Genomic DNA, 25,704 nt, shown 5'->3' with positions numbered 1-25,704 from the left:
GGCTTAAGAGAAGGTCCGACGTCAAGATGAGGTAACCCAACATCCCGCCGCCACTAACGGGCTACCAAACAAACAAAATTTTCCCCCTAATACAAGAAACGGTTCCGCGAGCAACCAATCACGGCTTAAGAAAGGTCCGACGTCACTTTATTGTACGTGCCCTAAAAAGTTGCAGGGCGGAGCAGTGAGAGGGACTGATGTGCCCTTCTAATCCAACCGACCGTTCTTGTGTTCAGTTGATCGAACGGCTGATGGCACGAGTAAAAACGTGTCACTCTCTCCGGCATTGGGGGCCTCGACGTCTCGTGGACCCGTCCGTGTTCTTGGCCGCAGTGCTCGAGACCCGACGAAACCGCGTCCAATCCGGTGCCCCGCCTTCCGCTCCGGTCAATACACCCAGCCCACCGAGGCAAGCTCCCCGCCACCTGGTGCACCGGCCTCCTCCTCCGCCACCCCATCTGATTCTCCGCCGCGCCCAAATCAATCGACGACGCCAACTGGTGCTGTAAGAGCGGCTCCGGAGGCCGGAGGAGAAGCAGCAGAGCGCGCCGCGATCCCCCGATTCCCCCATCTCGCCGTCCCTACCCGTGGCCACAGGTAAGCCGCCGCCCATCCCCAAATCCACCACCCCTTGCGCGGATCCCGGCCCCGCTCTCGCTCGTCGCCTCCCCAATCGCGCTCGTCTCGTCTCGACATCGGTTGGGGCACGCAATTCGGTTCCGACATCGGCGGGTGTGGGCTCGGTCGGCTCGAAATGTTCAGGGAGGGTGCCGGAGTTATCCTAGCGCATCCGATTCTATTCTGTGACGGGGATACGATTTCTCAGTGCCGTAGCTCATTTACTCGGGTGGTTGTGTAGGCGTTTTGCACTTCGGAATTTTTTGGTGGGTGGTGCCGTAGTTTATGACACAATGTACCTCCATATTTCGCAAAGGAAAAAAAAACATAATGTACCTCCATCACATGGTGTGTGGGGGTTGATCGGCACGGATTATCGCTGGTTGGAACTTTGCATTGCTGGTCCGTGTGAATTTATTGTTGTGGGGAAGGGCATTTTGTTTGAGGATATTTTAGCTCCACCCTGCTGCCTGATGCGGTTTTACCATGCCGTGCTTTGCTGGTTTGTCATTGTGTGATGTGTTCCTGCAATAGCCGATAATGTGTGCTCAGATGGCCTTATGATGCATGCTGTAGGTCGGAATCAGCTCATTGTTTATATTGCACTCAAATCCCTTAGGTTGTTTGTGCATTCCCTTTTTACTCCTGCTTGAGTAAGGATGAGATATTCATCCTACATAAATTTCTACTGCAGATTAGGGGTCCACTGTAATTTTTCATGTCCTTATCTGGGATGGCCATTGCATTCAAAGCAAGCACGAGTGCTTGCACTGCTCACCAACCATGGGGGCACTCAACCAGGGATCAGTGTCAGTATGGTTTCGCTCACATAAATGAACCAAGGAGCAGGAAAGGCTCCGCAGCACTGCAAGTGAGAGCTACTTCTGGGAAGTTAGACTTGGATTTCAGTGATCCTTCTTGGAGGCAAAAGTATCAGGAAGACTGGGATGGCCGTTTTAACTTGCCACACATAACAGATATATTTGATTTGAAGCCAAGGCTAACTACATTTTCGCTCAAGAAAAACAGGTTCCTTCCTCTTCTTCGCGTCTATGACTGTTTTGTATTCTGAAAATATGAAGGTGTCAATATCTCCCTTATTTTACTATGAGCATCTGTTACTGACAGAACTCCCCTGGGCGATACCGACGATTCATCACCTGACATGTGGAATGGCTATGTAAATAAGGATGACCGAGCACTTCTGAAGGTCAGTATCAAGAACATATGATGTGAACTTAATTTTTTCTCAGGATTTATTAACTAGTACATAAAATAAGGCTAGTCTCAAGATGTACCTCAGGAAAATTAACGTACATAGTACTTTGCTTTGTACTGAGGCAGTTAGTGGTACCATGTGTAAGTGAATTATTACGGTGTTACTTGGCCGCATAATCTTCATTTATGTGCATGTGCTGACTTTGTTGAGAACTATTTGTTATCTTTGTAAACTGTTGCGTGTAACTCTGGATAACATCAATTGTACCACATTAGTAGGTGCTTCAGCTAAAATGTGAATCTGTAACAAAAGAAGCTTTACGTTTCCCGCACGGGTTTTATTTTACACTCACATAGTATGTTATGTTTCTCTAGGTGATCAAGTATGCGTCTCCTACTTCTGCTGGAGCTGAGTGCATTGATCCTGATTGTAGCTGGATGGAACATTGGTACGCTCTGATGTAGTTAGTTTTTGATTGGAGCACCTTTTCTCATGGCATGATATGAAAAATATGCTAGCTTGTGTCAGTTTTTCCTTTATTATTAGATGAATATTACCTTTGAAGGAACAATTCAGATTTGAATGTCATCATCAATTGCTATATTCTTGTATTTTTTTATCTTCTAAGAACAGAACATTGATGATCAGTGGCATCTGCTTCCTATAGGGTGCATCGTGCAGGGCCTCGTAAGGAAATATACTATGAACCTGAGGAAGTAAAAGCAGCCATTGTTACTTGTGGAGGGCTCTGCCCTGGTTTGAACGATGTCATTAGGCAGGTATTGTTCTTTCAATATTATTCAACGATTTGGTTTCTTCACGGTATCGCTGATTTGAGTTTCTACTCAGATATCCAGGCATGTATGGTGCATTTATGCTTGTGAAGTTTGATGTGTTTAACCATTCAAGGGGTAGGAGCAATGCTTAGAGTTGTGCTTTAAATAACCAGTCAGTTAGACACCAAAGAAGGGGTTGACATAGTATAGTTTGTTGCATTTTGTGTGGATATTCTTCACCTGGTGATCAGGAAACTTCTGAAGCTACATCTAAGATGATTTCGTATCCTTGAACCAGAATTGATCTGTGTCTCAGTAGGCATATAAAAAAACGCATCTGGCAAACGAGCTTCATTTCATGCTTTTAAGTTTAAATTGGTGTCATGCCTTATTAAGATATTTTTCTGTGTGTACATCTGGCTTTCACTTCAGTTGTTGACACATTTACCAACGTAAATTGTATTTTCCAGATAGTATTTACCCTGGAGATCTATGGGGTTAAGAATATTGTCGGAATTCAGTTTGGTTATCGCGGATTCTTTGAAAAAGGCTTAAAAGAAATGCCGGTAAGGATGGTAGTTTGGTACTCATCTATCTTCAGGTTGTGTAAAGGAGTGGATGCTCATTATGTTGTGGAATCTAATTTCGGTGACAACTTTCAGCTTTCACGTGATTTGGTGGAAAACATAAATCTTTCTGGAGGAAGTTTCCTAGGTGTCTCTCGTGGAGGAGCTAAAACTAGTGAGATTGTAGATAGTATACAGGTAAACAGTGCGTATGAAAGATTTAAATGTATGATATTGATACTCCATTGTTATTTTTCATGATCATCCTGTGTTTGTAGGCCAGAAGAATTGATATGCTCTTTGTAATTGGTGGAAATGGTAGCCATGCAGGAGCTAATGCTATCCATGAGGAGGTTAATACATCAACTTCCTTTTTTATTCCTTAAATGTGTTATCCATATACTGTTAGGCATGCTTTGATATGGTGCATTTAGCTCTATTACATCAACAGCGTAATGTACTAATCCGACTCTTACAACATAATTGTATACCAAGGTCATGTCATGTTTATTACCTGAGTCTACAAAGCCTTTTTTTGGAGCAAAAACAAAACAGTATTTAGAAAAGTCAGAAAACATCACAATGTTTTTTTCTCTAATCTGCACAGCTTACTGCCTTGCTTACCTCTGCCCAAATTACACCAGTGATCAGGATTTTTAATGATAAACTTTTTTCTTAGAACTAAATAATCTGACAGTTCCGTGCTTTACATTTTCTAGATCTTTTCTACTGGCGAACACATTCTACGTGTTTCATGGTATGATTTGTTGATGTTTGCAGTGTCGTAAGAGAAAACTGAAAGTTTCAGTTGTAGCTGTTCCAAAAACAATTGATAATGATATACTTTTCATGGACAAGACTTTTGGTTTTGATACAGCTGTTGAAGAAGCTCAACGTGCAATCAATTCTGCCTATATAGAGGTTGGTTAATATTGCTCATTTCTTAGCGTGTTTTGGCTTGGAAAATCCAAGTGAAGTGAATTTGATATATGATTCACTCTTGCTTTAGTTAATTCCTATATTGATTATGTTTAGGCACGCAGTGCATATCATGGAATTGGGTTGGTCAAATTAATGGGAAGAAGCACTGGGTTCATAGCCATGCATGCTTCTCTTTCTAGTGGACAGATTGATGTCTGCTTAATACCTGAGGTGTGTAACTGCAAGCACTAAGCCGATGGATCTTTAAATTTGTCTTCAATTCACATTTACTGATAGAAGCGTACTATCTGAGTGAAGGTATCTTTTACACTTGATGGAGAACGTGGTGTTTTGGCACACCTTGAGCACTTACTGAAAACCAAGGGATTTTGTGTAGTTTGTGTTGCTGAAGGTGCTGGACAGGTATGATGTAGTGTATGTGTCTTGAGGTTATACCTACTTGAATTGATTGTTCTGATAGCTCTTGCAACTTTAATTAAATATAGTTGAAATTGAGATTGATTCTTGGGTTTGTTCTTGCAGGATTTGTTGCAAAAATCTAATGCGACAGATGCATCAGGAAATGTGATACTTAGTGACTTTGGTGTTCACATGCAACAAAAGGTATATGTTCGTATTAAACCCCATATGCAAATGTATTTTGTAGTTACCATCTGAGATGTGATAAGTGCTTAAAATCGTTGGTAACTTCTCTGCTGAAGCTGGTACCTGCTTTACCTTGTATTGCTTTTGTGAGGGATGGTGCCTGCTATACTTGCTAGAATCGAGGGCCTTTTCTTGTGCTTATTTATGAATTATTTATGGTAGCCACCACCATTGTTTCATCTTATGACAAAACATATATCCTCCTACAAAAGAACTGTTTGCATTCCAATTCGCAATCTACTGGGAAGTTGGAAAACTTTGAGACGGTTGTCAGTTCTAATCATGTTTCCGTTAAAAGAGATGGAAGAACTTTTGGTCAGTGTTTGCTGACCTGCATGCCTGAACTTATTTGCAGCAGTGCTCTGGCACAAATGGAACTGGTTAGTGTTAGTCATCCTAGTTTGGATTGGTCTGACATCAGTCTGCAAACCATAGTCAGGATTCCACAAGTTATTGCATAATTTATGAGCCTCTTTTTGTTTACATTAGCAACAGTTTGTCACTAACTTTGCTTAAAGTTTACCTGCTTTGACCCAGCGAACACACATTAAGATTACCACATTGTCTTTCGTATGTGCATCTCTTTACTGCTCATATTTCTAGTATGCTTTGTAATGTTGGATTTAAAATTTTACTGATTAGCATTAGTATTACTCAGTTCTTTTTTATATATTTTTTGGACAATTTTTACATATCATTCAATGTGTTGATGGCACTGGTACCACTTCCCAGATTAAGAAGCATTTCAAGGACATTGGTGTTCCAGCTGATATTAAGTACATTGATCCAACATATATGGTCCGTGCCTGTCGTGCAAATGCATCTGATGCTATCTTGTGCACTGTGCTTGGACAAAATGCTGTAAGTTAATGTCCTTTTCTTATGTGTTCCTATTTCACATATGTGTTGGTAGCATGTATCCATGTTATTTGTTTTGCACATAACAAATGAGTAACTTCTGTAGGTCCATGGAGCATTCGCCGGGTTCAGTGGCATCACCTCAGGTATTTGCAACACACATTACGCTTTCCTCCCGATCACGGAAGTCATTACAGCACCGAAGCATGTGAACCCAAATAGCAGGATGTGGCACCGCTGTCTCACGTCTACCGGCCAACCAGACTTCCACTGACCCGAGTTTCGCGATGCACCTCTCTGCACAGGTTGAACTCGAAATGGATTAACATTCTTTTTTTTCTTACCTACAGACTAGTGAGAGCGCAAGCTACCAATACGTTATACGTTAACAATAATGTAATGCTGACAATGAACTCAACCCCAGTTTTTGTCTGTGGACAATGGAGCAATGGAGCTGTACATGCTCGTCATCCCGAATAATCCAAACTGTAATACACTGCCCTTTTTTAGGGAGTAATACACTGTCCATTGATCATCCTAATGCTAAAAGGAAAGATCGGCCCTTGAGTGCGTTTTATTTGATGCTGAAGCAAAATATTCTGCTTTGTTCTGTAGATCACTGATTGTTTAGTCAGACTTCCAGAAGTTGCACCATGGGCAAAAGGGGGATAACGATGGATGCTTTATGTTAATTGTGTTGAATTGCTTGGCCGGGATTAACAGCTTGGTGCCGTGTTAGGTTGTGATGTGCCGATCAAACTAAAAGAGAACAGCAGCATCAGCTGGGCGGTTCTATCATGCCCTGAAGCATACGTTGTGGTCAGATAGTAGATTAGGATGCTACCCCAACCAGGCGCGCACCAGAAACAGATGCCTGGCCGACGAAATTGCAGGTGGTATATGTGTCTAATTATTTCAGGCCAAATGACGGGCGCGCAATAAATACCTGAATTTCGTGGATGGTCAAGATTGAACCCCTTTTGGGTTAGGTCTTGGTAAAACACTTAGCCATGGTTGATTGTCTGCATGACTTTCCCAGCTAGGAGATGGTCAGCTTGTCTTGGCTCGGACAGACCCGCTACGGAGATTTGAGCATGTTATTTGGCTGTCTGTGTGAGGTATCAATCCAAACCCGTGTTTGTTGCCTGTGTTGACTGCCAAAACCCACCGGCGGGCAGCGGCCTTGTCAACACTGTAGAGCCGGGGGGAGCCTAGAGCTGCGGCTGGCTGAGACCCCTCCGAGCGACGGCCCGCAATGCTCTTCTGGTCACACGCGGCGTTGCGAAGTGCAAGGGCGTGCCACTGACCTATACACAGGTCGGGAAGGTGATGAGGTTGCCTCGCTTAGTTTCTGCGGGGCATACATGTAAACGTTAAATACGAGCCTCGATCGGCTCTCGGGTTATCCTGTGAATCGGCTCAAAGAGCCGATCCACCCATGATCCGTACGGGGTGCACGAATACTTGGTGGTCCTGCTTGATCAAGATGAAGCTAATGAGATCTACGACGATTTAGGGTTTTCACCGCATAACCGGATCATCCTACTCCGAGTTGGGCCTTGCGGCCACGCACGGTGCTCGTAAGCCGATCCTAAACAAGGCCAAAAAACCAACATGAAGTTGATCCTAGGAACATCCCGTTTAGGACTTGCGAACGCCACCCTACGTGCCACTCGGATCCTCCCCCCATTGTAAGGCCAAACTATTGCGGATATTAAACTAATCCTTGTAGAACAAGGAGCAATCGTAACGGATCAGATCTACTAAATAATGATCAAGCGGGTGCCGCCCCACACCGAGATAGGCGTGAGGACGGCTAGATATGCAAGGGTTGCACTACGTAAGCATGCTTAAACGAAGAACAATGCTAACCCTAACACATCTAATGATAACTACGTTGCTCGCCATCAAAAACGCTTCAGTACGAGCAACGCATGAACAACGTGGGGCTTGTGCTGCCTAGATCGCAAGATGCGATCTAGACCAGCATGTCACTTACCTGATAGAAACCCTCGAGATGAAGGAGTTGGCGATGCGCCGAGATTGGTTTGTTTTTGGGGTTGAACGTGAGTTGTTGTTTATTCCATAAACCCTAGGTACATATTTATAGTCCAGGGGACTTTCTAATGCGGGCGTGCACCAAACCGTGCACGAGACAAACTCTAACTTCTAAATCGATACACAATCTATTATGCTAAGATACACGGGCTTAACTAGCCCAAATTCTCCGTGCAAGGCCGCTTCATCGATCTTCCATATATAATCTTCCAAGCCCATCTTGATCGCGGCCCACCTCCTGATCGCGGTTAAATCCTGGTGATAACACATGCCCCCTGGTTTTGGAAATGGTATTTCCAAAATCATTACGCTCCCGTCGGGTCATGTCGTGGCAGAACCGTCGCAGTATCCGTCACTATGATGACTTGCCTTCTCAACTTCCCCGCGTGATTTGGCAGTCTTTTCTCTTTCTTTCAAACACCACTTCCTCGGAAACTGCTGTGGCATTGAATTTTCACCATCTCCCTTTTATTTAACCGCTATGAACAGTTCTGCTCTGCATCCTCGCATTAGCAGTCCAAAAACCCTCCTGCACCATCATGTCTTCTTCCTCCTCGGCCCCATCGGACCCCTCCGGCCAGATCCTCCACGTCCCGCGAGCCGACGCCGGAGCACAACCCGGCGGCGGTCCATGCGGCCAATACCCGCCGTGCCATTGCGGCCGGGGAGGAGTCGGACCATGACTTCTCCATCCGAGTCCGAGGACGACCAGTCCTCGACGGACGGGGAGAGCGACCTCCGTTTCCTCGCCGACGGGGAACCGGAGGAGGAGAGCGATGACGATCGCTTCTCCTGGGACGACTTCACCTCCTCCGAGGGGGTGATGGAGGAAGAAGAGAAGGAGGAGGACGATGACGACGACGACTCCCTCGAGGGCTACCCACCAGCGAAGCGCCTTCGCATGTGGTGGGATGACGACAGCAGCGACGACGAAGACGGGGATGAGGCCCCCATGGAGGGCTACGGGAGTAGCGACGAGGAGCCCATCGGCAGCAGTGCCGATGAGAGCTCGGAGGATGACGATGAGGGCAATGACGGCCCGTAGATAGGACCTCTGTCATAGGGTCGGTAGTAGTAGATGGGGCAATGTATCCCCTCGTATTTCCTTCGAGAGCAATTCAGCTCTTTATGTAAGAAATCCCGCCTATCAATGAAGAAGCTGTTCCCCACTTTGATTTTGCCGATTTCTTCTGAGTTTGATTGAGCCGATTTGCCTCTCCTATTGACCTTGCCGATTTGCCCTCTTCGCCAATGTGTAATGAGCCGATAACAACGCATCGGTCCTTCAACAGAGCAATCAGGCCTGTTGCCCCCCGAGTCTCAGCTAATGCAAAAACAGAGACGAGGATACGCGCATGAACTGTGTAGACCTGGGCCTGATCGTGTGTGGGGAAGTTCCTTATGCAGCGTCAGCCGATTTGAACACAAATCGGCTTCTCTGAGCGGAAAGCCTTCAAGGTGAGCTGCCCCCCGAGCTCTTACTCGAGGCGAGAATGTGCCACAGCCGATCCCCTTTCTTCCTCCGACGTACCGATAATTTTTCGTTTCAGCTGCACTAGCCCCACGGATTGGAAGTCCTGGACTTGGTGAAGGCTTAATAATCCTCGCACAACTAGAGTCGATGGCTACGCATCGGCTGTTCGAAGTCGATGTCCGCTGCATCGGCTGTGCTCGAAAATTTTCGAATTTTCATTTTTATTACGGCCGACCTGTGCATCGGCCCCCCTATTCCAATACCCATCAACAAAAGATGAGATGCTTCTGTTGCATATCCTCGTACTCTCATATGCCTGGGTGCCCCCCCGAGCCGATTCTGTCAAGAAAATTGATGGTATCGGCTCTGTTGGATAACATGTTGAACCCAGGTAGAAAGGTAGGTGAGGATAATTTTGGCCGATTGCTGGAATCGGCCTCCACGTTGCTTGCTCGTTGAAGGTTTTGTAAGTTCCCTTCGTAAATTTTTGGGGCCGATCACAAGGATCAGCCTCTCCTGGTTTGCCCATTGGTTTGATCTTGCTACTTGGTCGAGTCTGGATGAAACCAACCCAACCTCGACTTGATGCGCCTGCTGTCGTCCACCTTGAGTGCTCCGTAGAGTCGTGGAGCGCTACGCTCTGTCGGCAAGACGAGTACCATGTTTGTGCCAGCCCGATGTCTCATCATCGGCTTTCCTCTGTTTAGGGCGCCACTCCACTTTCCGTGGACGACCCTCTTCATCCAGGGTTCGGCTGAACCTTTGCGGCCGGATCAGGCCGTGCCTTTCTTAGCGTATGTAGGTACAACCTTTCGGCTTCCTCCGGGCCGCGCAATCGCTGAACCCGCGCTTCGGGAACGGCTGAGTCCGTCGGGGCACCACCTTGGCCGGTGGTACTGTCTTCTTCCACTTCTCCCTCGTCTTCCGAATCTTCAAGATCTGCCCAACGAGGTGACTCGGCGCGTTTGCTTTGTGGCGGGAGAGGCCCTAAGCGCTCGAACACGGACACGTTGGCTGCCTCCTTCTTTTTCGATTGCATTCGGGCAATTGCCGATTGTGGGCAATCGGCTCATTCCTGAATCCCGGCGAGTGTCCGAAGAAGGGGCAGTCCCGGTGATCCGGTGTTGTCATCTTGCTCCCTGGATGCTTCCGTGGCACGGCGCTCGTGCTCCTTCTCATCGCGATTCCGCCGACGATGTCTTCGGCTTCTCTAGCCAAACGATCTTCTCTATCATCGTAATTGGGTCGCCGGCGCTGGTCATACCTGGCTAACATATTTGTTGAGGAGGTGATCGAGAGAGGGTCGGCTGATATCTTATATTCTTCACCTCTCCCTGCGTGACATAGCGCTTGCCATCATGATGGAGCCGATCGCGTGGAGCGGCCTCCTCTGTGTCCTTGCTATGAGAGCAGCTGCCCTCATCTCCATCTTTGCCGAGTGGTTTCCGGGTCCTACCATGTTGATGCTGAACGAGGGACCCGGCTGGCAACCTTCGGGGTAGGTGATTTCTACCATGTTAACGGCGGGGAAGGGTTGGGTGTCGACCTTCATGGCGTATCGGTTGAAAATTAGCCGCCCCTTCTCTATCGCCGCTTGGATGTGCCGACGCCACACCCGGCGGTCGTTGGTGGCATGGGAAAGCGAGTTGTGGAATTTGCGGTACGGCTTTCCGTTTAGCTCTTTCGCCGTGGGGAACTTGAGACCTTCGAGGAACCGTCAACTCGTTTCTCCTTGAGCGAGGAGGTCGAAGATTTGTTCGATCTTGGTCACGTCAAAATCAAATCCCACGGGCGGCCCCGGTGGCTTTACCCATTTGCGAGGCCACGGGGGTTCCTCCCTGAGTCCACTCAGCCACTCGCTATCTCTTGGCCTCCCGCAGGCACTTCATCCTCCTCCGTATCGACCATGACTACCGCACGCTTGAACTTGTCTTGGTACGAGGTCGGGGTGGCGCTGTTCATATGCTCGATAGTTTCGAACCATGTGCGCCGGCGAGGGATAATCCGCTTGGGAGGCCATGTCCTTGAGCTGTGTTGCAAGGCCCGCTACGCCAACTCGGCTGCTTCCTTTTCGGTTATACGAACCGAATAACATCGGTTCCTAAGATTCCTGAAGCGCCGGATGTATTCGTCACCGTTTCCCCGCGCTTCGACGTAGGCTGTGCTAGATCGGCAATGCCGGACTCGGAAGCCTCCGAATGGTATTGCATATGGAACTGTTCTTCCAATTGCTTCCAAGACTCGGATGGAGTTTGCTGGCAAAGAGGTGTACCACCCAAAAGCCGATCCCGTGAGGGACTGTGAAAAGAGCCTCACGCGTAGCTGATCCGACACCGAAGCCGGTCCTAGTTGAGCCAAATATCGGCCGACGTGCTCGATGGAGCTGGAGCCATCCGATCCACCGAATTTGGAGAAGTCGGGGAGCCGATATTTTGGTGGCAGCGGGATCATCTCGTAATCGTCGGGGTACGGCTTGGAATAGCCGATCGCCCTTCTTTTCGGCATCATGCCGAACCGGTCTCTCGGTATGGTATCGATCCGATCCGCCGTGCTGGCCGTAGGAGTTGCACTCGAAGATTCGCCGGGGTGGCGTACTTGGCCTGCCACGTTTGCTTTTCCAGCTACGAGCCGGCTGCAGGAGCTGGGCTCGGGAGTTTCGTCGGTGTGGCGTATTTAGTTAGCCACGTCTGCTCTGTCGCCGACGTTCCTCCAGTCTTCGCCGGAGTCCCCGATGTCGTGGCCTGGTTTGTGAGTGCCCGGTCACCACAATCCGGCACATACATGCACGCGTATCCATGAGGGATCTCCTTAGGCGCCTCCATTAAGAACCGGTAGTCACCGGGGTCGCCACCAATTGCGTAGACGAGGAATGCCGGTGTAGTCGGCACTTCGGCTGGTGCTGCCAACGCAAATGGCAGCGGTGGACGGGACCGGAATGGCAACTCTCCTTGATGCGTCCCGAGAGCTGGTCCCGACGGCGAGTACCGGTGGCTCATGATCTCCTCGGATCACGCGCGAGCGACACGCTCCAGGCACGTTGACCAAGTTCTCGGAGTGGCGGTGTAGCGAGTGAGCCACCGGGTAGTTGATCTCCCGCCGCGGACCCCGGTGCGTTCCTCCGACGAGGTAGAGAGGTCTATCCCATCAAGTGCACCTTCCGGTGAGAACCCCTTCCATCCGATGCCACCGAACGGGTTCTCCGAAAAGAGCCGATGAGGTCGGCTTCGAGGGTAGCCTTGATCTCGTTGTATTGCTTCTTGAGGTCGTCGAGCGGATCCTCGTAGGTGACGCGGCGTGCCGTCCGCCATCTCGGATGTAGATGGCGATGTGGTTGATGTAGACGATTGTCCCACCGGGCGTGCCGAGAATGTGTTGATCGCCAAAACCCACCGGCGGGCAGCGGCCTTGTCAACACCGTAGAGCCGGGGGAGCCTAGAGCTGCGGCTGGCCGAGACCCCTCCGAGCGACGGCCCGCAATGCTCTTCTGGTCACACGCGGCGTTGCGAAGTGCAAGGGCGTGCCACCTGACCTATACCCGGTCGGGAAGGTGATGAGGTTGCCTCGCTTAGTTTCTGCGCGGGCATACATGTAAACGTTAAATACGAGCCTCGATCGGCTCTCGAAGTTATCTCGTGAATCGGCTCAAAGAGCCGATCCACCCATGATCCGTACGGGGTGCACGAATACTTGGTGGTCCTGCTTGATCAAGATGAAGCTAATGAGATCTACGACGATTTAGGGTTTTCACCGCATAACCGGATCATCCTACTCCGGGTTGGGCCTTGCGGCCACGCACGGTGCTCGTAAGCCGATCCTAAACAAGGCCAAAAAACCAACATGAAGTTGATCCTAGGAACATCCCGTTTAGGACTTGCGAACGCCACCCTACGTGCCACTGGATCCTCCCCCCATTGTAAGGCCAAACTATTGCGGATATTAAACTAATCCTTGTAGAACAAGGAGCAATCGTAACGGATCAGATCTACTAAATAATGATCAAGCGGGTGCCGCCCCCACACCTGAGATAGGCGTGAGGACGGCTAGATATGCAAGGGTTGCACTACGTAAGCATGCTTAAACGAAGAACAATGCTAACCCTAACACATCTAATGATAACTACGTTGCTCGCCATCAAAAACGCTTGAGTACGAGCAACGCATGAACAACGTGGGGCTTGTGCTGCCTAGATCGCAAGATGCGATCTAGGCAGCATGTCGCTTACCTGATAGAAACCCTCGAGATGAAGGAGTTGGCGATGCGCCGAGATTGGTTTGTTTTTGGGGTTGAACGTGAGTTGTTGTTTATTCCATAAACCCTAGGTACATATTTATAGTCCAGGGGACTTTCTAATGCGGGCGTGCACCAAACCGTGCACGAGACAAACTCTAACTTCTAAATCGATACACAATCTATTATGCTAAGATACACGGGCTTAACTAGCCCAAATTCTCCGTGCAAGGCCGCTTCATCGATCTTCCATATATAATCTTCCAAGCCCATCTTGATCGCGGCCCACCTCCTGATCGCGGTTAAATCCTGGTGATAACAGCCTGCACTTCAGAAATTTTGGTTCGATAAATACAATGACACCATATTTGATTGCTTGCATTGTATGTTTATGGTCAACTCTTCCCAAAAGTGGTGACCTTACTAACAAATATTACCACCCTAAGATAGCATAAGATGTAACACAAAAGAAACGTGTGACCAAATCAAATTCTTACAACCATCATCATTATCATTAAATTCTTGTGTTATATCTGTTTTCCCACTTTGCCTCAGCCCCTCCAGTCGTCTTGCCTGCCCAAGCAACATTATCATTTGGTGCCACCATATGCTTTGTTCAGTGGTGTCTACTGACACATCCTCCTCTTTTGGGACATATTCATGAATATCATACCCTAGTATCTAGCTATGCAGAATGCAACATGCAAAAGCAAGCTTAACCTAAGTGGGGTAAGTGTAGGGAATGACTTCTGATTTAGGAATTAAATCTATTCTTCCGTATAGAAAATCCCCCCTCACCTATGACCCTAAGGCTCAATTGTCGGAAATTGAATAAATCAGGTGGATAGTTCCTCGAAAAGTACTCATTTAGATGGTACCTGGTACTTGTGGATAGTGGAAGAAAGCTAGCCTGACATGCATATCTAGCACCTACCGATTGAACTTTCATACAAATTAAACATGTGCAGCTACATTACAAGCAGTAGTGTTACCTCTCTATAGAAGATATCATGACAAAAAAAACTATTACCTTGACAAACACTCATCCCTTGATAAACACTTACCCCTCTAGGTCTAGTTATATTGGCATTCAGAATGTTTGTATCATGGGTTGATCCTTCTCAACATTACTTTTTAATGAGCACAATGTGGATAGTGAAGTACTTTCTATCCCAAATGATGCATCTTGTGATCTTGGTACTCCAGGAGTCACATTTATACCATCAATTGCACGAATACAAATCTATGACAATATGCACAATTATGTTGCTGACATTTACATACTACGAGATATTTATAGAGTACTACTTACCTTGAAGTGTGGATACCACCCATAGGGGGGACCAATCCGTGGTTGGATGGTTAGGAGGGCAGTGACACCCCTAGCCTGCCAGAGTTTGACACTTTGGTGTCTCATAAAAAGTTGGAATAATCTTTCAGTGGGAGACGATGTTTCCGTCAACAACAAGCCGCCTATAGCCCCACACCCTATCTTTGGTGGTGTGTCACTGGTTGGTGGCTTGGCCATCTCTCACCTCTAAGATCATCAAGTGAATACATGACTGGTTTGAAATATCTAAGATCACTGCAAACCTACCTAAAACATGAGGAAACATTTACATTTGCTCATGTGTAGATGCTATCTACCAGCAATCCACTCTCCCAAAGCATCTTACAAAAGTGGGAAAAGGGTTCTCTTGTTATCTAAAGCTTGTTTGTAGCTCTACACCATTACTTTGAGAGAGTTCATGACTATAGAGACATGGTCTTGTGGGAACAAGTTCCTTTGGCACAACCCTTAATAGACTATCTCGGTCGATGTACAACTTGGCGTACGTACTTCATTGTTTTTCTAGGCATACCTCCTTCATCTAAGATTGAGCACTTTGAGACATGTAGCTTACGTCAGCCGCACAAAACCCATATAAGATATATGCTATACACTCTTGGTCACGTCCTGTACAAAATAGTGGAGATCGCTACACCACGCTCGTAGTCTCGTACTTCCTCCATTCCATATTAAGTGTTGCATATTTGTCTAGATACACATGTATGTAGATGCGTTTTAGTGTATATGTACATGTGTATCTGCGACATTTATTATGGAACGGAGATTGTACCACCATGTATACACATGCATATGTTTCCCTCGAGCCCCCAAGGACAACCTATTTAAGCGTTTGACGCCATAGGGTGTACACCCTACACACGATGAGGTGCCACTTCAACCACTATCTAGAGTAGGGCTGCGAGCAGGAGCTGGCATAAACCGGGACCCTGTAAACCGGGACGGAGGGAGATGACTTTTGAGCGGAGGTTGTACCACCATGTATACACATGCGCGCATATGTTTCCCTCGAGGATAACCTATTCAAGCGTTCGACGCCATAGGGTGTACACCCTACACACGATGAGTGCCACTTCAACCAGTATCTAGAGTAGGGCTGCGAGCAGGAGCTGGCATAAACCTGCATATAGGTGTTCTAAAAATCAACCTAGTGCAATTTTTATTTGAGATGACTTTTGATATACCTACATGTCGGCTCTGCAACCCTAATCTAGAGAAGGGGCGTGCGCATATCTCGTTGCTATATGATCTTCACTTGTGAATGTTGCTCTCATAAGCAGGGGCGCTATCCCCAACGCCGGGTCCCCATCCGTCCTCGAGCGGCATGATGTCCGGCATGACATTCTTCCAGAACCTGTGCTTGCTCCAGAGCAGCACCATCTCCTCAATCGGCACGCCCTTCGTCTCCGGCAGGAACACATGGACGAAGGCCGTCATGACGGCGATCCAGCACGCGAAGAAGATGAAGATGGCGAACTTGAACGCGCACAGCAGCGACAGGAACGCCTGCGCGATCACGAAGGTGAAGAAGAGGTTCACGGCCACCGTGATGCTCTGCCCCGCCGACCGCGTCTCCAGCGCGAAGATCTCGCTCGGCACCGTCCACCCCAGCGGCCCCCACGACCATCCGAACGCGAGCATGAAGAGGCAGATCACCATCACCACCGCGATCGAGCAGCTCCGCGACAGCTGCTTGTCCGCGCTGAACTTCACAGCCAGTATCGCCGCCACGATCACCTGGCACACGATCATCTGGATTCCGCCGCTGATGAGGAGCTTCCTCCTGCCCAGCCGGTCCACGGTGGCGATGGATATGAGCGTGGAGAACAGGAGCACGGCGCCCGTGAGCATGGAGGAGTAGAGCGCCGCGCTGGCGCCGAACCCCATGCTCTGGAACAGCACCGGAGCGTAGAACAGTATGGAGTTGATCCCCGTCAGGATCTGGAACGCCGGCATGCACACCGCCATCACGAGCTGCGGCCGGTTACGCCGCTCCAGGATGCTCCGGAACGGGTGCTTGATGGTTTTGGCGAGCTCGCTGGCCTCCGTCATGTCCGTGAACTCGGCGTCGACTTCTGCGGTGCCGCGGATGAGCTCCAGCACTCGCCGGCCCTCCTCGACGTGCCCGCGCTCGATGAGGCTGTTGGGCGTCTCCGGGAGGAGGATCCCACCGATGGTCATCAGCAGCGCCGGCGCCGCCGCGAGGCCCAGCGAGAGGCGCCACCCCCACGGCTTGATCTTCTGCGTGCCGAAGTTGATCATGTTGGCCGTGAAGATGCCGAGCGTGGTCGCGAGCTGGAACATCATGTTCAGCCCGCCCCGAAGGTGCGCCGGCGCCATCTCTGACAGGTACAGCGGCACAGCCTACGAGGACAACAAGAGCATCATAATTAAGGAGCAAATTAAACAAGCACATGCAATCACTCTGCGTGAAGAACTTAGCGTACCTGATTGCCGAAACCGATGCCGACGCCAAGCATGATGCGGCCGATGATAAGAATCGTGAGGCTCCCGGCCGCGGCGTTGAGGGCGGCGCCAATGAGGAAGCTGATGCCGCCGCAGATGATGCTGGCGCGGCGGCCGTAGTTCCTTGTCACCGGCGCGGCGGCGAGGGTAGAGACTTGGCCGGCGAGGTAGAGCGAGGATGTGAAGGCGGAGAGGGCCTGGTTATCGTACTTGCAGTAGTTGTTCCTGGTTGGGGAGTTCTTTCGCCGGAACACCACCGGAAAGAACTTCTCGAGGAAAGGGTCCATGGTGTTCACTCCTGCAGCAACCGGTGCAATTGGTCACACACTGAGCTGCAAAGAGCTCCTGCAGCTCCATGGATATCCATCTGACGGATGAGACCAACATGGCAGTGAATCGCACAGTTTTTAATTCTTAACACTTATTTCCCATGAGTTGAAAGAAAAGATAAGAAATCTCTCTTTTCAGAGTTATCGGGACCCAAACACGTGAGTCCAAAGCAAAGGCTAACCCTAACCCACAAGTTGAGCTTGCAGAAAGAGGTTTAGAAACAGTTCCTGACAAAGGAGTTGTTTAAATTATCACTGCTAAGTTGGTTCAAAAATAAGTGATTCAGATTTGTCTACATTCATATCTATGAGACGTGTTTTAGTGTATATATACATGTGATTGTAAATAAATCCGAGTCACTTATTTCCAAACCAAAGTAATTTTCTTTGTGAATATCTATGAGTAGCTAGGTATGGTATCCAACTTGTAAAAGTTTGCAATTCGCAAAAAAAAAAAACTTGTAAAAGTTTGCCTTGTGGATACCTACGCGAGCGGACAACTAGGAGCTATTCCCCTCGTGACCTGCCCCATTGGCATCCCTTTACATGCCCAATTGTTATGTGACAAATCTCACCATTATCCAAACCAGCCTCCAAATCCACAATTTTAATACTTCCTCCGTTTCTAGATATAGGGTGTATAGTATTTGGCACGGAAATTAAGAAACACACATTTGAGGACAAGTTACATGAGTTTTAGGCAAGATTACCCCTGAATTATTGCTTTGAGAAAATAGAGGAGTTTGCATGAGCTAAGAAAATGCAATCAAATCCATAAAAAATGTCCAAATGAGTGGTTCTACGCAATACACCTTATATTTTGGAGCTTTTTTTGGGAACAACTATACACCTTATATCAAGGAATGGAGGGAGTAGTAACTATGGTTCAATCAGTCAATTTTCAAATTTCTCGGTCAAATCCGGAGAATTGTTAATTCTATACTTGCTCATACCTTGTTGCACTTGTACAAATTCAATTTTCTGCTAGGATGGTTCTCAACATGACTTAGAAATAGTTATCTCAGAAATATGAAGGCATTTTTATAAAAATGGAAGTTATTCATGTGACCCACGTAACAAACCATTATTTATACAGTTACAACTACAAAAATGTAGGATTGAAGTTTAACAAGCCATACAAAAGTAACAAGTGACACTTGAATTGCATTGTGTTGCTGGTACATGCGCCATTGTAGTGATCGGCGCATTTGAGATTTTAGGTGGTGAAATGAGAGTTGATCGATGGTTAGAACATTTATGGGTGGTTTTGATGCATATATGGATCATCTTAGCGGTATATGTTGAGCTTTTTGTTGTTGTGGTAATGGAGGTTGTTGGTGCCCTAGCCTAGTCTGGCTTCATTGAACTGGGTTGAGTTTTTGCCAGGTTAACTGAGTTATTCTTTCTCATCTTAAGGACGAACCCAAGCACCCTAGGAGGATTAGGTACATTTGTAGAAGTACAATTGATATACAATATACACAACACCCAAAAAAAATTTATCCTAGGCATTTTTCTACATTTGGATTACACCATCCTTGCCCCGCCCCATAAAAAACCATTAGGGTCTAGGGAAATACCCACATTCCCATCTCTCTAGCCACCCATGTTCGCCCACACTCTTTCCTTCCCCTGCACTCATATTCTTCCATCATGTGTCCTTCGACTTTCCCTTCTGGTTTTAAGCCTTGTCTAACAGGGGATTTTGAAATTTCAGTGGTATGAAATATCTTTATGCCATGTAATTGCCGACTAGATTAACACAAATTAAGTTTTGTAAAATTTCAAGAAATGTTAGATGAAATAATTCTCAAACTTTTCGAAATATCAGATGTTCCTGTGAGAGTTATTTTTGCACTTAAATTTAAAACCCTGCTCATTTTTTATAACAAAACCCCGCTTTTTGCTAGCTGCTATGTGTGTTAACACAACAATCTAAATTAGCTATGGCCTTAATGGCGAGCGGCCAAAACAGAATAAATGTATGATGTGATGTGGCAACCATGGTGGAAGCATGAGATTAAGAATCGGAAAGTGTTGGAACTGGCAAGGTTGTTGTTGGGACCAAAGCGGGTAAGCGATGAGCCGAGGATAATCGAGAAGCGGGAAGAACACACGTGCATGAGTAATATGTGTCGAAATGGTTTTCCACCAGATAAACCTTTTCGGGAAGGTAAGATCAGTAGCTCTATTCTCATCTTTTGTTGAGCTTTCGATAAGGTCAGGTATTGACTGGTTTCCTGTAATCCTAAAAGGGTCAGGGTCCAAAGATACAAGTTTCGTTGTGTATCCACACGAGACAGTTAGCTTCTTCCATTCCATATCAACTATGGACAGATTTATATATTTAAATTCACATGTGTCCATGTACTAAAACCGTAGAGAAAAGTAGGTGCGTACCGGAGATCCCGATGTCATAGCCAAAGATGGAGCCCCCGATAGCGGCGACGATGCACGCCATGGCGACAGCGAACGTCATCAGGTACCTGTAGAACCGCTCGGGTCGCTCCCCTTCCTGGGCGACCTAGGGCGGAAACCCTAGCCGCCGCCGTCCTCCCCTCCTCCTCCCGCCCTCCTCGTCGTCCCCGGAGGTCGTCGCCGGCGAAGCCGGGCGCGGCCGGTGATGGGGGCGGCGGGGCTCCTCGCGTGATCCCTCCGTGCGGCGGAAGGAGGCTAGCCTCCGCACGGGGGGGATGGCCCCGGACCGTGGAGGGTGGTGGCGGCGTGGCCCCTCGCCGGGCGGCCGGTGTTGGTGGCGGCGGCATGGCCTTGATCTGGGGGCGCAGCTCTCCTCTTCCTCGTCGCGGCCTTCGGGCGGGCGGTGATGGGGGCGGCGTAGCAAACCCGGAACATGGCGGCGCGATCCTCTCCTTCCATCCTAGCCTCGGCTTCGCCGGGCCAGCGATGATGGAGACGGATCTCGCACTGCTCCTCCTCAAGGTTTGGGACCACGACACCAAGGGCGGCGGCCCTGGATGGCGGTGGCGCCGTCGACCTGGTGGCAGGTGGCGGGCGTGGTCCTAGGGTCTCTCTTGCGTGAAGAGGAAGACCTACCGGAGGCCTCGGACTCGTGATCTAGCCGGAGTGTTGAGTTCCGGAAGGCTCCGCCGGCGAATGTAACAGATGCTGTGCCCGGAGTTTGCTGGATCGGTGGTATTCGGTCGTGCGCACCCATGCTTTTATTCCGACCGATTGGTTCTGGAGGGAGCGGCGCGAAGCTCTTTTTCTGTGTTGACATCAAGTGACTATGGATCCATGATGAAAGTCGGAAGAAGAGAAGTACATGAAGGCCGGAGGGGAGGACTAGCTAAGGGAGGTTCAAGTCTTCGCGCTGTTGAGGGACTTGCTTGGTGTTCCGGGCCTCACAACAGCGGTATGATAGTGGGGGCGACAGCACATGCGAAGTTCAGAGTTCTACCTTTCAGGGTGAAAACCAAGGTCCGACTTTAACAGGTTGTGTCTGGCAATGATCTTTTTGGAGGCATTGTTTTGAGAAGGGGACTATCTCCAGGGTGAAAACCTAAGATCGTTGGTCGGGCAACGACGATGCTACAGCACTGTTCCCTTCTTGGATGCGTCGTTTTTGGAGAGTCTGTATTTCAGGTGTTGTCTTGGCGGTGGATGTATTGTTGTTGTTAGGCCCGAGATACTGTAGCGGGACTTTTATTTCTTAGTTTTCTTTTCCTTTTTTTGGCTGTGTGCATCCGTAGTGCCATTAGGGTGGTGCGTTGTTGCAGAGGCTGGGTGTAATTGATATCTTTCTGATATTAATATATTCCCTTTATCGAAAAAATGTGGCCCTTGTACTCCGCCGCCCTCTCCTTGGTCACTCCCCGCGGAGCCATGCTGCCCGCCATCTCGCACGCACGCTAAGTCGGTGACCTCTCTTCCTCCTCCTCGGGACGACTTCAAGAGTTCCTTCCACTTGCTGTAAGCTAGAGTTAAAAAAATCCCCAAAGGAACAAGAGCTGTCGAGCTAGATAGCTAGCTAGCTGCCACCACTCCACCAGACACGCTCGCGGAGGCAATATATATAGACCAGCTTTCGCCGCCTCCATCCACATATATTGCGGAGGGACAGCAGTACTGGCAGTGGCAGTGGCAAGCGCCGTCACGATCGCATCAGGTGTTGGTGACACACACGATCGATGCCTACCCGACCTCCTCGACCGATCAATGATCAAGGCACTGAAGGGAAGCGTGTGAACCCGAAAAGCACGAGGTGGCGCCGAAGTCGCAAGAAAGAAAGAAAGAAAGGACACGAGGTGGCGCCGCTGTCTCGCCTCACGTCGGCGTAACACTGCGGCCAGCACGGATGTCCACAGCCCTGTGCCCGGCACTACCTAGGACATCTCCAGCCGGCCGATCCATCGGGTCCTGACGAGTCCAATTCGGTCAACGCAAACGGGCGGAATGCTGTACACGTTTCAGCGAGGCGACGCAAATGGACCGATCCATCCATTTCGACCCATCTGTTCACTAAATTTGAGAAACCGATGCGTTGGCGCGAACAGCGAGCGTCTCCTCCCGTATCCGCCCGCGTGCACCTAGGACCCACATGGAAGCCACCCAACGGTCTACCTCTAGCCATCAATAGAAGTCCTCTAGCCGCGCCGTCCGATGCCTGCACTTCTACTCTAGCCGCGCCACCTGCCGCCCATCAATGCCGGCGTTTCGTCTAGCTACGTGCCGGCATCCACTGGTGGAGCTTCCTTAGGGTCAAACTAGGCCACGGCCCGCCTAGCATTTTGGCAAAGTAATGGTGTATGTCTATGTATGAGTGGCCCAGCGCAGTCCCCTGGCCCTTCTGCTGCCTCTGGACTCTCGGTACCTCCTCCTCTCTCCAATTCAAATTCTTTCAGAAGCGAATGCTTTGGAATATTTCATTCTTGATTCATCCGTCGTTCTTCTGGCAGCGATTGAGCGCCGCTCGCTAGATCACTACGTTTAGAATTTCATTTAGGCAGAAAAATAGTGAGCGAGCAATAGAAAAGCAGCGCTGCCTAGGAGCCCACAGGGAACCAGCCAGGGATCAACCAACCAGTGGCCGTCAGTTTTCTAGCACATACAAGCAGCCACCATGGTAGCTAGGAGAGGCAAATAGCGACTCGCTCCCGTGTCGCCCCCCGCGGCGACACCGGGGCGCCCCCAATCTCCTCCGTCTAGGGACCCTCCTCCGCACCTCTCCTCGCCGCCGCTGCCGCCGGCCTCTGCCGCGGTGGCGGTGGGCCTGCTGCTCTCCAAAGGAAGCGGTTTGGCGGGGCAATCTGGGGCTACTGGTTGCAGTTCGGCCGGCGCGGCGGCTGGATGGCGGGGCGGCCAGGTGCGTCCTCGGCCGGCGGGAGGGGCAGGACAGCCCCCTTCGTGGAGGATCTGCTCTCCAGGGGCTTGGCAGCGTGGTCTCTAGCGGGGCTGCTGCTCTCCAAAGGAAGCAGTATGGCGCAACGTTGTGGATCTCGATCTGCAGGATCTTGGTCCCTAGCTCGACGGCGCTGCCCTTTCCTCTGGTGACGTCTCGTTAGTCGGTGGTGTGCCCTGTTGGCGGCGGAGGGAGGGGTAGGGGCGGGCTGCAGGGGGAAACCCTAGGTCCCCTTCTCCCCGCCTCTCGGCGGCCGACGGTGGAGGGCTGGCGTTCGGCTGCGGTGGTGCCCAGGCGTATGCGGTGTCTCCGGACTACGCGATCTGCTTGGTGCCTCCGGCGGCAACCATGGCCAACCTGGGATGGTCGCCGGCGTGGGGGCCCGACCTGAATAAAGGCGGCGGTCCTAAAGCCTCTTTTGGGTGGAGATGAAGACCTACCGGAGGCCTGGCCTCTCAATCTGACCGAAGTGTTGAGTTCCGGAAGGCGCTGCCGGCAAGTGTAACAGTGCTTTTATTGCCTGGAGTTTGCTGGATCGGTGGTATTCGGTCGTGCGCACCCATGCTTTTATTCCGACTGTTTGGTCTGGAGGGAGCGACACGAAGCTCTTTTCTGTGTTGACACCAAGTGACAGCTGATCCATGGTGAAGTCGGAAGAAGAGAATATCATGAAGACCAGATTGGAGGACTAGCTAATGGAGGTTCAAGTCTTTGCGTTGTTGAGGGGCTCGCTTGGTGTTCCGGACTTCGTAGCAGTTATATGTAAGTGGGGGCGGCAGCACATGTGAAGTTCGGAGTCTTACCTTTCAGGGTGAAAACCCAAGGTCTGGCCTTAACTGGTTGTGCCTGACAATGTCCTTGTTGAAGGCATTATTTTGAGAGCGAAGACTATCTTCAAGGAGAAAACCTAAGATCTTTGATCGGGCGATGACGGTGCTGGTGCACGGTTCCCTTCTTGGAGGCGTCGTTATTGAAGAGTCTGAATTTCAGATGTTGTCTTGGTGGTGGTTGTATTACTGTTGCTTGTGCTGGGATACTGTAGCGGGACTTTTATTTTTTAGTTTTTTTTTCTCTTTTTTTGGCTGTGTGCATCCGTAATGTTTTAGGGCACCGCCTTGTTGCAGAGGCTGGGTGTAATTGGTATCCTTCGATATTAATATATTCCCTTTATCAAAAAAAACAAGCAGCCACCGGATGTAGCCAGTACTTATTTCTAATTACCTGTTCAGTTAGTTTTCGTTCTTTCCCCAATTACTTAGTTGGCAATTTGATTTTTATTTTTGGAAAAGAGTTGGCAATTTGATAATCTGCTGATCCTATAACCAATAAGAGCAAAAAGTATGTGTAATGTCTAATTCACAGTGCAGTGGTATGATTAAGAATATAAGAAAACGTCTTCTTATTTATATTGGCCCGCCCATTGTTTTCTTTGAAGCCCCGCCACTGCCGGCATCCAATGCTCCGACCCTATATAAGCAGGCCAGCGCCAGCCATTTTTTTCCACAAGCTCTCATCTTCCATCCCCACCACCAGCAGCAGCACAGGCATCACCACAGCAATGGCTGGCGGCATAGGCTCGAGGGGAGGGCGCCTAGGATGGCCTCCCGGTCGTGGCTGTGGGCGAGGCTGACGAGGAAGGAGCAGAGGGAGAGGACAATCAGCCACCAGCGGCACCATCGCCACCATCATCGCCCGAGCGCGTCGCCATCGACCTCTTCGGCTTCGAGTTCAGCGTGACCATCCACCAGGGCATGCAGGTTGCACCTACCCTAGAGGTTCGCCTCGATCGTCGAAGGGCAAGAGCCCCACCATGTACTCCTGCGTGTGTCTAGCGGCGCGACCGGCCTGTGGCCAGCGGAGGTGATGTTCGACGGCGAAGGGCAGATATTCCTCCGCAACGGCTGGAGGCGCTTCGCCCGCTCGCACGACATTGAGTCTAGGCACTTTGTCATCTTCGAGTACGATGGCCACGGCGACTTCAGCGTCAAGTTCTTCAACGGGACCATGTGCCGCCACCACTACAATTCCCACGAGGACGACTATGAGATGCCAAGATGAAGACGAAGATGAAGACGACGTAGTCTTCTACTATGTTTTTATTATGTTTTTACTTAAGTTGTACTAATCTGTTTCATACAAATCTGCCGATATGTATGCAACATTTAAGAAATGAGATGAAATACAAGATGATTTGGCCAGCTCCGACCGAATGGGCCGCGCCGCTGCACGCGGTGTCCGGGCTAGCCGGACCGCGAGACGCATTCTGTCAGCGCGCCAACCGAAACAGACAGAAACATACCGTTTGGGTAAGCCCGCTGGAGACGCCCTTAGAGCAACTCTAGCGGATTCCGGAAAATGGCCCGAAGCCGGATAACATCGATTGTTTTTCGGCATCAGCCAACCATTTTCGTCGCCTAAATAGATACCTGATAATGGTCCAGACTGGATAATTTATCGGGGTACCAGGTAGTGGCCCGTCGCCTGGTACATACATAGGTAGGAGGGTGATTTAGGTACCCGCGCGAGCCCTCCGCCGTTTTTTTGCAGTCCCACCTCTCTCACTCCCCCCCCCTCCGGAGAGCAATCTAGCAAGCGATGGCCAATAGAGCAACCCCTCTGTGACACAAATCAAACTTGGGGCGTCGCCCGTGTAGCTCACCCTCCGACGACGAGGCGGAATGGCAGATCCTCCGTCGCTCGGAGCAGGAGCGTGAACGCGGCACCCTTTTCCTGCCGGATGGTGACATCCCCGGCCAGGGGCCTGTCCCCGGCGTGGGACGGGTTCCTCAACATTGAGATATTCGTGTGAAGGCGCACAC

At 49.6% G+C, this 25,704-nt stretch overlaps 2 protein-coding genes across 2 annotated transcripts; one reads left to right on the top strand and one right to left on the bottom strand.

The window, feature by feature from the left end:
- The first annotated feature begins 380 nt into the window (after positions 1–380).
- On the top strand, positions 381–6,206 carry LOC124652726 (ATP-dependent 6-phosphofructokinase 5, chloroplastic-like). Its single transcript, XM_047191769.1, has 14 exons — positions 381–597; positions 1,313–1,647; positions 1,747–1,828; positions 2,212–2,285; positions 2,505–2,616; positions 3,084–3,179; positions 3,276–3,377; positions 3,458–3,532; positions 3,960–4,100; positions 4,215–4,331; positions 4,419–4,523; positions 4,644–4,724; positions 5,499–5,627; positions 5,731–6,206. The coding sequence occupies exons 2-14, from the start codon at positions 1,337–1,339 to the stop codon at positions 5,896–5,898; spliced, it is 1,593 nt and encodes a 530-aa protein (XP_047047725.1). The 5' UTR covers positions 381–597; positions 1,313–1,336; the 3' UTR covers positions 5,899–6,206.
- Positions 6,207–15,920: 9,714 nt separating this feature from the next.
- LOC124654729 (sugar transport protein 7-like) lies at positions 15,921–21,502 on the bottom strand. Its single transcript, XM_047193726.1, has 4 exons — positions 21,322–21,502; positions 19,927–20,006; positions 17,179–17,495; positions 15,921–17,095 (listed from the first exon to the last, which is right to left on the bottom strand). Exons 1-4 carry the CDS (start codon positions 21,381–21,383, stop codon positions 15,983–15,985), a joined length of 1,572 nt encoding a protein of 523 aa, XP_047049682.1. The 5' UTR covers positions 21,384–21,502; the 3' UTR covers positions 15,921–15,982.
- Between the last annotated feature and the right edge of the window lie 4,202 nt (positions 21,503–25,704).

This window comes from Lolium rigidum, chromosome 5 (genome assembly GCF_022539505.1).
Source record: "Lolium rigidum isolate FL_2022 chromosome 5, APGP_CSIRO_Lrig_0.1, whole genome shotgun sequence".
In the NCBI taxonomy this organism is placed as follows: Eukaryota; Viridiplantae; Streptophyta; class Magnoliopsida; order Poales; family Poaceae; genus Lolium; species Lolium rigidum.
Note: the sequence above shows the minus strand (reverse complement) of the source record. Positions and strands in the feature narration are given on the sequence as shown.